The 18281-nt window shown below is 31.6% G+C and overlaps 1 protein-coding gene across 2 annotated transcripts in view; it reads right to left on the minus strand.

The window, feature by feature from the left end:
* TECRL (trans-2,3-enoyl-CoA reductase like) overlaps positions 1–18281 on the minus strand; it is a 115301-nt gene that overhangs the window by 32251 nt on the left and 64769 nt on the right. For both annotated transcript variants that reach the window (XM_072775216.1, XM_072775215.1), the window contains exons 5-8: positions 15264–15379; positions 9865–9970; positions 8183–8255; positions 4541–4584 (exon numbers count right to left, since the gene is read on the minus strand). In XM_072775216.1, the coding sequence (XP_072631317.1) occupies positions 4541–4584; positions 8183–8255; positions 9865–9970; positions 15264–15379 (339 nt within the window). The remainder of the gene's footprint in view (positions 1–4540; positions 4585–8182; positions 8256–9864; positions 9971–15263; positions 15380–18281) is intronic.

An 18281-nucleotide genomic window follows, 5' to 3' on the forward strand; every position in this document is an offset into this window, starting at 1 on the left:
ATATTTTAGCAATATTTTTTATCATTATAGTAGCTGCTGATTTTAATTTATATTATTACTATTTTTACGAGTCAGTTTTAGATGAAAAATAAATAGTTATAAAAATTATAATAAAATGAACTTGCATTAATTTTACATTATTAATATTAAAATGAGTTTTCTAAACAAAATATTGAAGAAGCAATACTCCAACCAAAGTTTTGTATAGAAGTTGATTCCTACTTATGTTATTATTTACCTTAGATACTTGAAGGGATTTGAGAGGAAATCACATTGGAGAATGATGAGAAAATGTGGAGTCCTGAATTGTGTTTTAAATCTTCAGTAAAAAGTACTGTCAGTAATTTTATTGGCTTCTATCAACAGTAGGCAAAAGATCAGAAAAAAGTGTCACAACTAAACCTGAGCATGCTGCCTGACAATGAAAGCACTTACCTTTGGCACACTTTTCTTTCCTCATTTATCTCCTTCCATAAATACCCAACATTTGAGCAGTTTCCTGGCCTTACTGCAGTTTCTATAGTATGGCCTCACTCTCCTCCACCCTTGTTAAAAGCTGTGATATATTGTTCCCAGCATCCTCTCCTCTAATCAAAAATTACTGTTCTGTGCCCAAGGTTCTTCCCTGTTCAGTGTTACAGGAGAAGGTGTGACTTTTTGATAAGAGAGTAATTTATTACTTCTCCAAGAATATTTGCATTTTAATAAAAAAAATATAAATGAGTGTAACTAATAGTGAGACTGAAGACACAGAGGCAAAACCAGGGAGAGGAGTGATTTTCAGTACTTTACAAACCATGTCTTCTACATTATTATTTATTTCCTACATTGTTGAAGACAGTAAAAAATCAGGGAAAAATTCATTTTATGGTGAAGTGCTCAATGTACAAAGAACTGACAAGCCATAAACTGCTTCTGGAGAGTAAAACATAAACTGAGAGGAAAAAATGGATAAAGAAAATAGATTGTTATTTATACAATAGCAAAATATTTAAAATCATAGATTCTATTTTGTTTTGCAGTAGTGCTTTTGTTCCTTTGTGGGTGGATTTGGTTTCAGAGAATAGAGATCATAGAAATATACAGAGATTGGATTATAGTGTATCTCCACAATTTCTAGGAGAAAAAAAAAAAAAAAACAACCAAAGATCTAAAAGTTGTGGGGAAAGGTATTCTGATGTTTTTAAAAATTCGCCTATACTTGATTCTCCTTGCTTGATTTTTTTCCTCTTGTAGATTTTGTGATATCAGAACATATTTGAGGAAACAAAGTCTTGTTGAAAGTAAGAAAAGAAGACGTGATGAAATAACTTCTCAGAATATAATATAAACATGACAAAATTCACCAAAATCAAAGATTTTCCACAAGAAATTATACTTCACTTTGGAATACATTAAGTATGCATTTTAAAGTGCATTGTTTTGCTTAAAATAGATTTTGCTTAGTATGTTAGAAGACTCAGAATAGCAATAGAAAAAAAAAAGAAGAAGAGGGAGCAGAAGAGAAACTTATAATTTGTAAATGGTTACTCCACAAAATGGATGATTCACACATGAGTAATTAAGAATTAACTATGACTGTATTTCACAAATTCTAATATATTATCTCCTAACAAGGTGATATTCTGGGTCTACACAATAGCAGAAAAGCAAAATCAACTTTGAAATGAATAATGCATTTTTCTATGTTAAGGGTGTATATATATCAAGAAATGAAGAACAGGAAGTTTTGCAAACATTAGTAGAAAAATAAAATTAAGATAGGCATTTTCTGGTTATACTTTATATCATACAAGTTTGAGCTATGAATTTCCCCTCTGTTCCTTCTACATAATAATTGATTATATTATATGCTGATAATCTTAATATAAAGTAATTTTAAATGCACTTGACTTAAAAATAGGTGCTGTTCTTTCCAAACCATTTGCATACACATTTTTTGTGATAAATGTGAAAGGGACACCTTTAGATATTCAAGTTATTATGAATGAAAAAAAAAAAAACCTTTGAAATATATAATGTATGCTCACAATAATATAGTAGGCATCTTCAATAGGTGATATATGTGCAAATTCAAACAACTCATCTGTTGTTATATCCTGTATTGGAATCAATTTCTTAAAACTTATATGTTAATATCAAACTTTGTTTATGAAAATTAAACGTGTTTTGCCTACATTGAACATTATCAAGAAATTCAGGGCTAGCGGGAGTTTTTAATTTGTCATCATTATTTATAATTTTAAGAGACTCGTAGTGGCCCTTTTATCTCTTTTCTGAATTTCTATTTGCAAAAGAATACAATTACATCCAAAATTTTGACTTTTACATAGTTTTTCTTCATATCCTCAATACTATCTATAAATAAAATCACAGGTTGTTCCTTTTATCTTAATTTAAATCTATGATTGAATGAGTCAAAGTTTGTTATGTGCTTAGAAGTGTGGAATTAAAGTTATCACACTTACCTACTGTCTGTATTGGATGTAGTCAATGCTACCGTTTATCACTATTTGTTTATTCTGACACCTTGGCCCTTATAAGACAACAACTGTGATTAAATTTTATGACTTGACTATTTCTCCTACTTCTTATTTTTTCCCATGTGAAATATATATAAAAGCATACATTAATAAAATAATTTGTGAAGAATAAGCATGAATAGCTTATTTAGGAGGCAATGTCTTTTAAAAGTCTTTGGGGAAAAATGTATATTACAAATTATTAGAATTTTGCCCATTTCCAATTATGCCTCTTTATTTTTCACTTGAAAATATTATGACTGCTATGACAAATGTTTTAAAAAGCTATAACTTTTCCTGGAGTGGCTGGGTGGCACAGTTAAGTGTTCAACTCTGGGTTTCAGCTCAGGTTGTGATCTGGGGGAGTGTAAGATCGCGATCCATGTCAGGTTCTGTGCTCAGGGCAGAGTCTGCTTAAGACTCTTTCTCCCTTTCTCTCTGCTTCCTGGACTCTTCTCTCTTTCTCTCTCTCAAATAAATAAATAAACCTATCTTAAAAAAAATAAAAACCTATAACTTTCCCTAATTTTTTTCTTTTCTTTTTCTTTCTCTTTTCTTTTTCTTTAATAGATTCATTGCTATACCACATTTGAGAAAAGAAAAGGAATCAAGAATGCTATATAAAATGGGAGATGTGTAAATACTACACAAAACTAGCAGAAAACAAGTTGCAAAAATGTATAGTGGCTAACATTTTAAGGAGGAGAAAAACGAAATAACAGATATGAACATCTAAAAATGTGTCAAAATGAAGACCAAGTACATGGCTATTATTTTATCACTAATTAATTCTTCCAGTTGCTCAAATTTACTGAGTAGTTAATATTCAGAGATCATTACACTTGGTACAATGTAGGTTAGCAATAAAGGCATCAAAACAAATAAACTGAAGTCTTGCTATCTATGAATAATATACACATGTGGAAAATTAAAAGGTGGTGATAGTTTCTACAAAACCACAGCCAACAAGTAGAGGATGTTTTTAACGAAATTATTAACTAAAATACACACATTGGTTCTCATGAGAGCTTTTAACAAAGTGAGTGTGATTTGTGCCTAGTATGAAATGGTGGGATATAATTTATTCAATACCAATTTCACAAATGGCATAGACTTATATATGAATCAAGGAAATTTAATCAATACATCAGGAACAGGAATTATGGGATTAATCTATCAAGGATAGGAATGAAGAAGAACATGAACAAAGAATAAAAGCATGGGTTATTTGGTGGAAGAATATGGTGTATAAAGCAAAATGTGTTGAATGAAATAATGCATTTCAGAAATAATAAGCTGTTGTAATCAGATTGATGTGTACCTAATTCAAACAATGTATATGTAAAGTTAAATAGAATAATCTAAATAGCTGGATTGTGAACACTTAGAAAATCCCTGTGCTTTATTCTAAAAAGTAGATTTTGTTTTCATTCAGAATTAGTTAAATTAACAATTATGCCAAAGTGATTTGATGCTTATCTGTTAGACTCCTGAAACTCGCTTTTAGGCTTCTGCAAGTATATAGACAATAGAAGTATTACTAAGTATGATTTTTTCAAATTCTACTATATTTCAAATTATTCTAATCATCCTTTATAGATGATTAGAACATTTTTACTAAAAGATCTGGAGAGTTGGGATGCCTGGGTGGCTCAGCGGTTGAGGTCTGCCTTTAGCTCTGGGTGTGATCCCAGAGTCCGGGGATCGAGTCCCACATCAGTCTCTCTGCAGGGAGCCTGCTTCTCCTTCTGCCTGTCTCTCTCTCTCTGTGTCTCTCATAAATAAATAAAATCTTTAAAAAAAAAAAAAAAGATCTGGAGAGCTAAAAAGAAAAATTTAGAGAGCTAATGCCTTAATTCGAGGTAATTGCTTGACTTACTGCACTTAATACCATTAACTATATAATATAAAAATAGATGATATTTTCTACATGTGAAATCCTCAAATATAATTTGTTTTGCATTCTTAATAGCACTACAATGAGAGCATGAATAACAAATAATATAAATAATACATACCAAAAAATTGATAGCAGATACTGTGACTTGGCGGTTACCAAATGCTAGAAAGTAGGAAAGAAGATGTCATGAAGACATTCATATTTTGGAAAACCACACTATAAACATAGTTCAGGCAACGTTTATTGGATATTGCTATCCTCTAATCCAGAGTCTGTGGTGTATGTAATTGGCCTTTTGGAATAACACGCTTTGCAATCTAAAGGGGTGAAAATATTTTTGCTTTCAACAAGTACTTTTTTTCTAATCACATAATTATATTTAGAATACAAAAGAAATCTACTTTTAATTTGTATCATTAAATTCTTTGAAGGATGATTTTATCTCTCATTTGTCACTGTAAAAACACATATCAAAATATATGATGGCACCCAATAATATGCTTGCTTTTTAATGTTTAACAGCAAAAATAAACATGCTAATAACAATTTTTATATTTTGCATTATGTATTATTTTTATAAATATTTTATATTTATATTTTAAGCATTATCATTTGAATGTATTTTATATTATAAGTGTTTTATATTTTTTATCTAAAAACAGGGATCCCTGGGTGGCGCAGCGGTTTGGCGCCTGCCTTTGGCCCAGGGCGTGATCCTGGAGACCTGGGATCGAATCCCACGTCAGGCTCCTGGCATGGGGCCTGCTTCTCCCTCTGCCTGTGTCTCTGCCCCCCTCTCTCTCTCTCTGTGTGACTATCATAAATAAATAAAAATTAAAAAAAATAAAAAATAAAAAAAAAATAAAAACAAATATATGAGGCAAGTATTAATGTCCTCATCTTGAAATAAAGAAGAATATAGGTTATATAAGTTCCCACATCATATAGAGTAATGAAGGTGTCCTAAAGTCACCTTTCTCATGGTAGAGAAGTGGAATATACCAAAGGACCACACATAAAAATTTCTGATAAGCTCATCATCTATATTAATAGTTGCATTTCTTTTTTCTGTTTATGTGTATACATATAAATTATATTTATGTAGTAAACATATTTGCAAGAAAACATAACACCTCATCTTAAATTTTGCATATTTTATAAGTATATTTAAAGGTTTTTCTAATATTATCAAAAGCTCATTATAAAGGATACAGCAGCATCTGCACTATAATGTTTAATGTGGCTAGCTCTAAAAATTATCTAGCTCTAAATATTATCTAATTACTGCAAAATTAGCGGTACTTTATGTTTATGTGTAAATAATACTACCTCAAACATCTTTCTTCCTGTCTTTTATGGAAGTTCCATTTCCATTGGCTAGCAATTTAAAAGTATAATTTATTCAAAAGTTATATAAGTATCTATGCATGGATATATATACATACATATATATTTCTGTATATAAAATATGTGGAATTGTTGGAAGTTTTGTTTTTATAAAGTGCATATATTTAATTATGAAATAAAATACATTAATGGAGAAAATTTGTGAAATAGATAAAGATGTAAAGGAAAATGCATTAAAATCCCATTATCTGTGGTAAATCATTTAAAATTCAGATTTTCCCTTAGAAGGATACATATTTGTTATACACTCTTTATAATATCTGATAGAACAATTTTATAATCACTTATTCCTTAATATTACATTTGCCATATAACTAAGCACACTTTCCTATAATTAAACATTGTTCTCTAGCTAAATCGAAATATTTTTTTATTTGTGTCTACTTCTAGACAAAACTTAGTTCATTCAACAATAGTTGTTAGGACTTTATATGAGAGGCACTATACTGTGTGCTTGTGGTAAATCAATTATAAACTAAGCCCAAAGCAACTCTTATCTTAATGCAAATTATTGTCTGGCAAGAAAACAAATAACAATCACAAAATAACAAATGGAAGTTGCAACCCTGATAAGTGTTACAAAGAAAGATCTATATAGTATTTAATGTAAGAGCTAAAATGAAAGATTTAATCAGGGATATCATAGAGGACTCTCTAAGAACATTGTGGAAGTCTAATTTAGAAAATGAATAGATATTAACACAGACAAGAGAGGGGTCCAAAACATTTCATATAGGAGGGCAGTGAAGATATACTTCATTTTCATTTTTTAAATGAGAATAAATATGATGTGATAAAAACAGGTAAAGGGACAAAGAATATAATTTTTAAATATTTTTAATATTTATTTCCAAAATGCAAAGTTACAGATAGAAAAAACTTTCTAGAAAAAATTTCAGCCATCATTAAAACTTTTTATAATTTTTTATAATTTTTATAGTATTTCACATTTGGCAGAAAAAAAAACCAAATGGGTTATTTTTCCTTGATTGATGTTGATACCAACATTTATATATTGAGTTTTCTGAACATATGCATTCCATTTTGCAGTTAATGGAATATTCCTACCATTGGGTAGTTTTCAATTATGATAATGTTTTCCTATTTACTTTTAAATATTTTCAAGAAGTATTAAAAATTACCTCCTTAATGGTATATGTGGTGGAAATACATAATATGTTGTTTTTTTATTTAAGTCAATGTGTGTAAATGTACAGATGCCATTAATTTTATGCAGCCAAATCTGTTGAGAATAGGACTATACATGATATTTATTCACTTTCCAGTTGGAATCAGTATTGTAATGCGATATATGTTTTCACAGAATTTGAGTCCTACTTATAATTTATGCATTTAAGAGTCTTGAGTACAGTAAAATTAGACTTTCAGGGGCTCATTTTCCTAATCTATAATCAGGAATATTAGCATTTATATAATAATGTTTCTCATTACAAAAGAAATAGGAAATTTACAATTATTGACAAACATTAAGTTTTCAATAAATATTTTGCATATCTTAATAACAATCAGCTTCTATTATTTTGTATCAGATACCTAGAATGTAACATCTTTCAGAGGCTCTTAAACATACTTTGGGGCAAAAATATTTATTGGCTAATGTTTGAAAATTAGTAGGTACATCTTCTGATAAAATATTTTTTTTTAAAAATGAGAGTTATATGATTTAGAAAATTTTCCTCTTCAATATTCATAGTCAATTGTTAGTATTTAGAAGAATTCAAGTTTTGAACATTGGAATGATTTACTTATAGTGTGCTCAACTAGATTTGCTGATTTTACCAAAGATTCTGTTGTTGGTACTTCAAGCAAAGATGTTAAGATGGTTTAACTTATTTTATAAAATCTGAAATAAAGCTTGGAATGCCTGGGTGGCTCAGTGGTTCGGCCTCTGCCTTCAGCTCAGGGTATGGTCCTGGGGTCCTGGGGTCAAGGCCCACATCAGGCTTCCTGCAGGGAGCCTGCTTTTCCCTCTGCCTTATGTCTCTGCCTCTCTGTGTGTGTGTGTGTCTCTTATTGATAAACAAATACAATCTTAAAAAAATAAAATAAAAATAAAATAAAGCTTGACTACTCCATTTATTTCTAATTATTTCAAACTTTATAAGCACCAGAATTAGATCACAAAAAATAACTGTCAATTAAATGTGAAACCTCAACCCTTGTAGCACCAGAGCCCTATGCAGGCTCTATCCCAGGACCGTGGGATCAAGACCTGAGCCCAAGGCAGATGCTCAACCACTGAGCCACCCAGGTGCCCCTTCTGTGTAGTTTAGAAAACGGCTTAGATGCTGGCAATTTAGGATGTGTTTAATTAGAAAGAAATTCTACATACATGGTGGTGTATACCGTGGATGATTAATATAGTATGCAATCCAAGAAGTAAATCCCCAATAAAAGGCACAGCCCTACAAATAAAGCATAATAAAAGTTAGGGAATATATATAAAATCCATCATATCATTTGAAATCTTCCCATATACTTATGTCACACTGCAGGGTTTTTTTTTTTTTTGCATGAAAAATGCTATGTTTTAAGCAAGATAAATGAAATGCTTCCTCACCCAATAAAGTACCATTTTACAAGTACCCATTTGATATCACTAAGGAAAGGCATTACTTTGCTCAACCCTTATTAATATAAATGGATACTTAGAGTATAAGGCAAATGTAGCAATATATTTTAGAAATATTTTTCTTTTTTTTTTTTTTTTTTTTTTTTTTTTTTTTTTTTTTTTTTTTTTTTTTTGGTGTATAATCCTTTTATTTTATTTTATTTTTTTTTTTTTCTTTATTTTTTTTTTATTGGTGTTCAATTTACTAACATACAGAATAACACCCAGTGCCCGTCACCCATTCACTCCCACCCCCCGCCCTCCTCCCCTTCCACCACCCCCAGTTCGTTTCCCAGAGTTAGCAGTCTTTACATTCTGTCTCCCTTTCTGATATTTCCCACACATTTCTTCTCCCTTCCCTTATTTTCCCTTTCACTATTATTTATATTCCCCAAATGAATGAGAACATATAATGTTTGTCCTTTTTCAAGAGTGGTTGTCTATTCAGTAATCAATATGAATGAAGTAATAAAATAATAATGCATTACATAAAATATCTTAATATTAATTTTTCAACCGTAAATGAATAAAATAATGAATTATTTAATCATTAGTAAAACATATCTTGATAGATTATAAAGGGGAACGTCCTAGTTTCTAAAGTCCTAGGCTATAATACTAATCTTGTACTGAAATGATAAATTTTAATACCTTCTGCCAGAATAGAAGCTAGTCTAAGTGATTTTTGAGGTTTGGGAGTTTATTGTTTTATTACAATGACAACAATATAAAGGCTTGTTGAATTTTTTACAAAACAGATATTTGCCAAAAAAGGACTTTTTTAAAAAAAGGAAATATTTCATATTGAAAGTAAATTTTAAATTGGAAATTAAAAGTAACTGGAGTTAGAATTGGAAAATTGAATTGCAGCATGTTATCCGATGTGCATTTCCATTTCAGTATTTCATTAAACTTCCCATTTTCTTGACAGCTATTTGATGAGATGGTTATTAACTCCCTGCATTCACCATTTTTGGAAGAGCAAAGACACTGTCATCAAACTGACAACTGTCATAAGTGCAGGGTATAGTTTCATCATTGTAATCACACAGATGTATTTTTACAGGAGGGTTCATATATGACATCCCTCTTCCTCAAGAGGCACTTAAAGAATCTGAATTCAATGCTAAATATTTCCAAAATTAAAGGCGCCTGAACATATGCTGCTCTAACAAAAGGACACGGCAAGTCTTTTATGTAGGATTATTGGTTCAGAGCAGCTCCAGTGAAATAGGTCACTCAGGACATGGCATTTCAGAAACGGATGTTTAAGATATACTGACATGGTTGAACAGAAAAATCTAAGCATGAGGGAAATAAACATGATTGTATCATTTTATGGATGACCCAATACACAAAATTTCTTAGTGATAATTAAAATTACAAAACATACCAATCCCCACCTTTATCAAATTTTTCAAAGGTGTATGTCCTGCAGAAACTTTATGAACAAATAAGGTTTCCAAAAGATATCGGATATAGTGTATACAATGACAGAAGCAAGCCAAGCTAGAAAGAAAATAAAACATAAACATATTAAGTTCTCTTCCATAGGTCTGGCTTGCCTTATGCATAAGACATTTTTGTTAGTTTACTACATTATAATTTATTAGGAAATGTTTCCAATAATCAAAACACTAATGTTTCTTTTAATATTTTTACCCTAGAAATTTTCTAAATTTATTTCACAATAACAGTATGGTCACAACAACAATCTCTATAAATCTACTTCTGATGATACTCAGAATAGTGTATAATACCAGTCATAATCTATATGCTCACATCTACCCCAGGAATATATAATAATTATAATTTTAGTCATAGCAAAATGTCTCAAGAATAAAGCAGAAAATGTACAAACTTTCTTTTTATTTTGCTTTTTTTTTAGTATAGCTGATATACAATGTTATGTCAATTTCATGTGTACAACATGGTGATTTAACAAGTTTTACATTATGCTATGCTCTCTAAGTGCACCTGTCATCTATCATCACACAATGTTATTAAAATATCATGACTATATTCTTTATGCTGTGCCTTTTACTCTTTTGATGTATTTATACCATAGCTGGAAACCTGTGTCTCCTAATCCCTTACCCCCACTTTGCCTGACTTCCCCACTCCTCTCCCCTCTGCCATTGGCGACAATGTGGATGGACCTAGAAGGTATTATGCTAAGTGAAATAAGTCAGATTGAGAAAGACAAATACCATATGATTTCACTCATGTGGAATCTAAAAAAAAAAAAACACAGCTGAATAAACACACCAAAAAGCAGAATCAGACCTATAAATACAGAAAACTGATAGTTGCCAGAGGGGAAAATTTACAAGTTTTAAAAATACCCCAAATCTATTTAGAATTCATCTGACATTTTATAGTATTCAGAATAACGTTTTCATTGTCTGGTTGCCCTTTAGCAAGAACCATACATTTAAAAAGTTTGAATTTCATTTTTCATGGAGTCAATGCAGCTTTTGTTTTGTTTAGTTTGTTTTATGTTTGGTTTTTACCTACCAAATGAATTGTAATTTTTTTTTTGTCTCTTTGCATGTTTGTTTTTGTTGCTGTTTTTCTAATTACCACCTCTTGTTGCTTTTTATAAAACTATTGTTTTAAAAGCAAATGTCAGATGTGATTTACAGGAATACATTTTCTTGCTTATACGTGAAATATATTTCCATTAAAATCTGTACTGATTTTGTTAAAAATATAAAATTTCAAAAAATGTGGTTGTTATGCAAGAAAATCAATGTGGATAAAAAATTGCACACTTAAATCAATAGAGTTTGAACTTAAAAATCAGTGCATCATTTACTCTATGTAAAATCAAACATTGAGTCTCTACGGGGAGTTTATTTTAACAGAATGAATTAATGATTTCTGGTTAATAATAACAGTGACTTTAGGGAAAACAAATGATAACCTGCCTATGTCATTAGGGAATTTATTATTATCCATTAATTCATAAAAATATAACTGTGCACATTTTAGGGGAGAGACATGTTCTATGTGTGTATATCAATACACAATAGGCAAATTCTATGAGAAATGAGAGGACCAAGTGTGAATATCTCGAGAGACAGAGCTTTCTAGACCATAAGACAAGCAAAGGGAAAGGTTCTGATTTAGGAAAAGGTTTAAGCCTTGTAGGCTTAAAAGATCAATAAGGGAAATGAATATCTCTCCTACCTTGTTGGTTCTTTTTAGGAGTATTTACAAAAATATTTGAGTGTAAAATTTTCCACTTTGTAAGAAAGTATAAAGTGAGGTTATACCCAGCTACATACTAGAACTCTAAATGAAAAATTTTATTTCATGCTGTGATTAAATTAGTTAGCTTATTATTCTAATGTTTTATTTTACCAGCATAGCACATACAGCTGTACTCACTATTTGGATATATGTCACTCTGCACATACTTTCCATGTCTGATTCCATTCCACAATATTTCTATTTAATTATGGTTGACTTCTTTTCAAATATCAACTCTTCCTCTGTGCAGTGCTAAACTGATTGAACATCCATAAATAGGTTTGGGCCAATTCTTTTTTCCAATCATAATATTCAAAAATATCACTTATTACCTAAGTTTCAGGACAGGGGGACTGTGAAAGAAAACATAGTCTTGAGGTACCTGGTTGGTTCAATCAGTTAAGCATTTGCCTTCAGCTCAGGTCATGGTCTCAGAGTCCTGGGATTGAGCCTCATGGCCTCCCTGCTCAGCACAGAGTCTGCTTCTCCCTCTCCCATTGTCCCTCATCTCTCCAGCTCATATTCTCTCTCTCCCTCTCTCTCTTTCTCTCTCTCTCTCTCTCTCACACACACACACACACACACAAATAAATAACATCTTAAAAAAAAAAAAGAAAACAGCCTCAATTTTATAGAGATATGCCAGGTTTCTATTGTGGAAGAATATGAAGACAATATTCAAGTAAAATGTTGAAGATATAAGAGATTTTGCTAATAATGGACTTCAAATTGCAGAAAGCCCATGCAAAAATTCCAGGAATTGGGAAGAACTCAGTGAAAGCAACACGGACTGTGGTGTTTATTGAGCTAGAGTATGAGAGAAGAGGGATGGCTTGAAAGTATGGGGTTAATGATATGAGGGATCTAAACCAGAATATGAGCATGCAAACCAATGTATCTTCTTGCATTCATGGAAGACAGTCAAACTGTCCATGCTGTGTATAGGAAAGGTTTCAAACACTGCTTTTCCACTCCTCATGATGGCAGTCAGAATTTCTTTCTTTTTTTTGTTTTTTTTTTTAGCAGTCAGAATTTCTTATGGAGGTGTGGCATCAACCTCAGTGTAAGGAGTTCACTTGACCCCATGGTGGGAGAGACCTTGACACTTTCAAGTACATATCTTCTAATTTAACTATTGTTGATTGAATAAAGAACATCTGGTTTCACCAAGCTGTGGACCCTCTTTTCACTACTTGACAGGGATGGAAGTACTGTAGGAAATACTGCCTTAGTTCTCCTGTGCGCAGGTTTCTAAGACAGTCAAATAATTTTGTGGTAGTTGAGTCACATATAAATCTGAGCCGAGCAGAAAAATACTTTTGATTCTGTGAGATGATTCAAAGTCATTTTGGATAATTAACATTAGATTATGTGGCAACTGGACATGGCATTGGGCACTTGATCTTCTTAACCTTGGGAAATGGTAATCATCCATCCTAAAATTGAGTTGCCTTAGAAGCTGTGTGATTATTTTATAGGTCTCTGCTAGACACTTAAATTTCACAAGTAGTTTGTGTGTTTGTGTGTTTGTGTATATCTGCTCTGAAATGATTTCATACAGACTTAACATTCTTGCTATTTTGGAACAACGTGGTACAAACTTTTATCACTGAGATGTTATAAAACATGCTTATGTTTGTATTTAAGAATAGTAACCAGCTGTTAGTCAATTCCCTTAGCATGCCACTAGGGAAAAAAAAAGTGCTCTTTTTTCATGCTGTGTTATATATCTCGGATATGTTATATGTTGATCTAAAATATGAATACAATTACACTGCCTTTATGAACCCTCCAACTCCAGCCTTTATTAAAAAACTGATCAGCCCTTTATTCCCTTCCTAGAGAGAAAAATGATGGCAATGTTCTAATAGGCTCTGACCAACTTGCCCATTATCCTTAAGAGACAATTTCCCCCTTGCCTCTCTGTGCTTCTTCCGCCCTACTAGTTTCTTTTTGCTCCTGCAAACCACCACATTTCTTTGTACCACAAATAATTTCCAAATGAAGATTCTTTAAATTTGCTAGCTGAAATCTGATTGATCCCTCCAGCAAACAAAGAAATAGGTCAAATGCCACTTTCTTTGAAAAGCCATGTCAGAACTCCCATCCTGGTTGGGTTCCTCTCTTATACTCTGAAAGTGCTGAATGTAAAATAAACACATTTGTAATTGGTTCATCTATCTAATCATTGAAAACATATTTATTGAGTATTTCCAGTAAATCAGGTAATGTTAAGCAGTGAAGATAAACTGGAGATCAAAGTGCATAGAACTTTATAGAGGGAAAGATACGAACAAGTGATGATGTGAACCTGTATTTTTAAAGTAATAAACTGTATAAAGCAAGAAATTTCAGTGGCATATTTGTATTTGAAGGAATAGGAATGGTTACCCTGAGTAAGAAATACTGAGATTCTATTTGAAATTAAAATAAGAGGCAAGAAAGTGGTATTTGGGATGGAGGAAGAAGGATAGCAGGTTTAAATGCCTTCGTGTTAAAGGGAACCTGGTAGGTCTCAGGGAAAAGGAAGGTCAGTGTGGTTGTGGTACAGCAATGAAGGATAAGGAAAGCTCGATTTGAGATGAGAAAGTCAGGAATCAAATCATTCTCTATCTTCTAGTATCCCTATGACCTAAATTTTGATTCTTAATTCACTTAGAGTTTAGTCATTAAATCACGTTCCCTCTCTTTTTTGTTTTTTAACAAATCTCTAGCACTACATCTCAGTGTAGCATCCTGAGTAATAGTTATTCTCTTTCTCTTTATTTTTAAAAAGATTTCATTTATTTGAGAGAGAGAAAGAGAGAGAGAGCATGAGAGAGAAATATCAAGAAAGAGCACAAACAGGGGGAGGGGCAGAGGTAGAAGCAGGCTCCCAGCTGAGCAGGGAGCGGGAAGCAGGGCTCAATCTCAGGACCCTGGGATCATGCCCTGAGCCTGAAGGCAGACACTGAACTGAGCCACTCAGGTGCCCCTCTCTTTCTGTTCAATTTGGTAAACTGAGAGAGAGAAACAGAGAGAGAGATTATTTTCACAGTATGCTATATATTCTGCTTTGATAATTTCCCTCATCTTTTTCTGTACTTTTACTTTCTACTTTAAAGTAAAATTTCTTTTGGATTTCGACTTGCTAAAGGGAATTATAATTCCCTATAAATGGCATCCCTATAGGGCATCCCTATAAATGATGCCCACATTTTTCGAGAAGTATATATTTTATTATATTTTATTTAGTATTATATTTTGAGCCCTATATATGACCTCTAAACTTTATTTTTTAATTTTAAGCTTCTTCTGACATTTCTGAATTTCCAGATTTCTTTTACTGTGATCATTATGAACTTCTATTGTTTCAACTTTAAGATATACTCAATACTTCCTGGTATCTAAATTTGCAAGTTGGTGTGTATACATTATTTAAAGTTACTTAAAATGTATTTTATTAAATGTAATATATCTTAATTGGGTTTATAAACAAACTTTAAAATAATATCTGTGTACTAGTTTATCTCCTCCTTAATCTATAGGTACTATATATATTACTTACTGTACCACTGGGTGGCGTAATCTTCTAGAACTCTCTTTCATGTCATATATGTATGGGATCCTCAAATAAAAGAGGAGATAAATCAGCAGAGGTCCTGTATATTCAGCCAAAAATATCTGAAAATAAGAAGCATTTAAGTTAAAAAATGCATTTTTATTGATATTTTTAAGATTTATATGTAGAAGTAATAAGCACGTCTACAGACTTTGCCTACTGCACGAACTGGCAAAATGGACATGTAGCTTTAACTATTCTTTAAAATGCATTATACTGGGTGCTAATATAATTCATAAGAAGTCTTCTTTGGAAGAACTAGCCTAGACCTAAGGAAAGGATCATTGTAAATGGTATATATAAAAATAAATATTGAATTTAATGTAACGATTTCTTCATAAATAGTACATAGGAGTTTTTATTTAACTAACCAAACTGTGATAAACATATTTCTTTCTTATGATTATTTTTTAATAATAAATTTATTTTTTATTGGTGTTCAATTTGCCAACATACAGAATAACACCCAGTGCTCATCCCGTCAAGTGCCCCCCTCAGTGCCCGTCACCCAGTCACCCCCACCCCCCACCCTCCTTCCCTTCCACCACCCCTAGTTCGTTTCCCAGAGTTAGGAGTCTTCATGTTCTGTCTCCCTTTCTGATATTTCCCACTCATTTCTTCTCCCTTCCCTTCTATTCCCTTTCACTATTATTTATATTCCCCAAATGAATGAGAACATATAATGTTTGTCCTTCTCCGATTGACTCATTTCTTTGTGTCTGCCCAGCCCCATACACACTCCATCTTCTATGTGAACTGTCCCTATCATTGAATGGAATTGGCTGCAGTGACTTTTTTTTTTTCCTTAGCATGAATTTGATTGATTTGACACTGATTCAAGTTGAAATAATTTAGTTCTCTATTCTGCAAACTTTAGACTTTAATTCTGAGTCTGAGTAGGTACTTAAAAGGATTGCCTTCTGAATTTTGGAGCTGAGAGTCAACCATATACATGGAGAGAGATATCTGATCTATAGAGAGATAATCATAAGATTTGGAAATATAATTGGAAAATAGGCTGTTTGATTGTATAAAAATTCACTGGCTGACTAGCTTTCTGATACTTTTCTAAATCTTATGACTGTCCATTATTTAGTTTTGTTTTGATGCTAAAACCAGGTTAAAGTCACTCTGGAATTCACACAGAGAAAGGAAAAATAATTTACCTCTGAGTGCTCAAAGAGAAAAGATACAGACATGACAATGATAAATTCAACTGCCATTCTGCTTTGTTTTGTCTTTGCCAATTTTCATCATTTTCTAAGAAGGAAAACTCAACGCTGCACATGTTTTACTCAAATATGCAGGTGTGCACATTGATTAGAAATTATGTTTTTATTTCTCGGGGTCCCTGGTGGCTTCGTTGGTTAAGCATCTTCCTTCAGCTCAGGTCATGATCTCAGTATCCTGGGAGCAGCACAAAGTCCAGTTCCCTGCTCAATGGGGAGACTGCTTCTCCCTCTCTCTCTCTGTCCTGCTCCCCTGCTCATGCTCTCTCTCAAATAAATTTTTAAAAAATCTTTAAAAAAAAAGGAATTATGTACTTATTTCTCGTGAGAACTTTGTATGACTACATAATTAGAATATATGATATATGTGCATGTTTTATATAACTATATATGTGTGTATATATGCACAGCATAAAAATTTACATACATAGGTTTCTTAGAGTATATTTTTCCCATTTAACAGTATTGATCATCCCATTAGCCAAGAAAGATATGCAACATATGATAAAGTCAGTATAAAGCAACCTTTCTAGTGATAAATTATATTAAGTGATGGCATACAGCATGCCTGATTATTCAGATTTAAAGAAAAAAAATGTTTACCACTTTTGAATGTCTGATAATAGAGTTTAGTTAATACTTGAGAATAATTAGAATAATTTTTATTACAACAGAAAGTTTAAAATATTTATTTCAATGCCATCTGATCTAAGCAAGTAATTTTGAGCAAATCCTCTAGTAATATATCAGTAATGAAAAATGTTATGAACAATAGTTAACCTTGACCACATGTCACTCTTTATTAAGTTAATAAAAATGCTATCATAAATATGAAGTTTCTTTGAATCAGGAAATTAAACTACAGTCTTATCTCCATCATACACTAAAAATAAATCAGGAGAACATACTGGCTTACAGTAATATGTTCAAGGAAGCCCAATATTTTATCAAATATTGTTCATGCTGAAACATGGGGTTTAAACAGTCCCAGGGTATGAAGGCTATATCTTGACCTTAAAGCAGTAGAGAATTATAAGAAATAAATTTTACATAATGCATCTTTCAAAAAAAAAGTCTATTTGGGTACAAATAGAAAAAAAGAAAAAAGATGTTTTATTAAATATAGGAAGTAATCAGAAAATAGTTTTAGAATAAATAAAAATGAGGGCCAGATAGACAAATATTAATAAAACACACTTCTAAGAAAGGAATTTTTCTTCTCCTTCTAAAAAGAACAAATCCAAAAACAAAGCCAAATAAACAAATATTCTAGTTTTAAGCCCTGGCAAATCAAATGATTTTACAAAGACTAGGAAGTCCATTTTAAACCAAATTTTAGAAGAAATTATATATTCAAAATAAGCCAATATACTTTCTTCTAATTTTGAAGACATACACACTACTTTTAAATTTCAACTTATGTTCAATATGAAATTATTTTCATGCTTTTCCTTTATAGAATTTTCACTGTACTAATGTGCTGCTATAATTGTAAAATTCACTGATACTAGGTATCCTAGATAATTGCAATTTTTTTTTGGAACTTCTGTGGAGTGTTCAACTTGGAACATGTCTAAATCAAAAAAGGAAGAAGACAATAAGATGTTTTAGAAATATAAACTGAAATACACAGCTGCAATTTTGAACTGTTTAGAATCTTTATACTTACATTGTGCTTAATGCATTTCAACCTCTCTTGAAAAAAAGAAAACTTTTTTTCAGTCCTATTATTATT

Source organism: Canis lupus, chromosome 14 (assembly GCF_048164855.1).
Source record: "Canis lupus baileyi chromosome 14, mCanLup2.hap1, whole genome shotgun sequence".
Classification (NCBI taxonomy): Eukaryota; Metazoa; Chordata; class Mammalia; order Carnivora; family Canidae; genus Canis; species Canis lupus.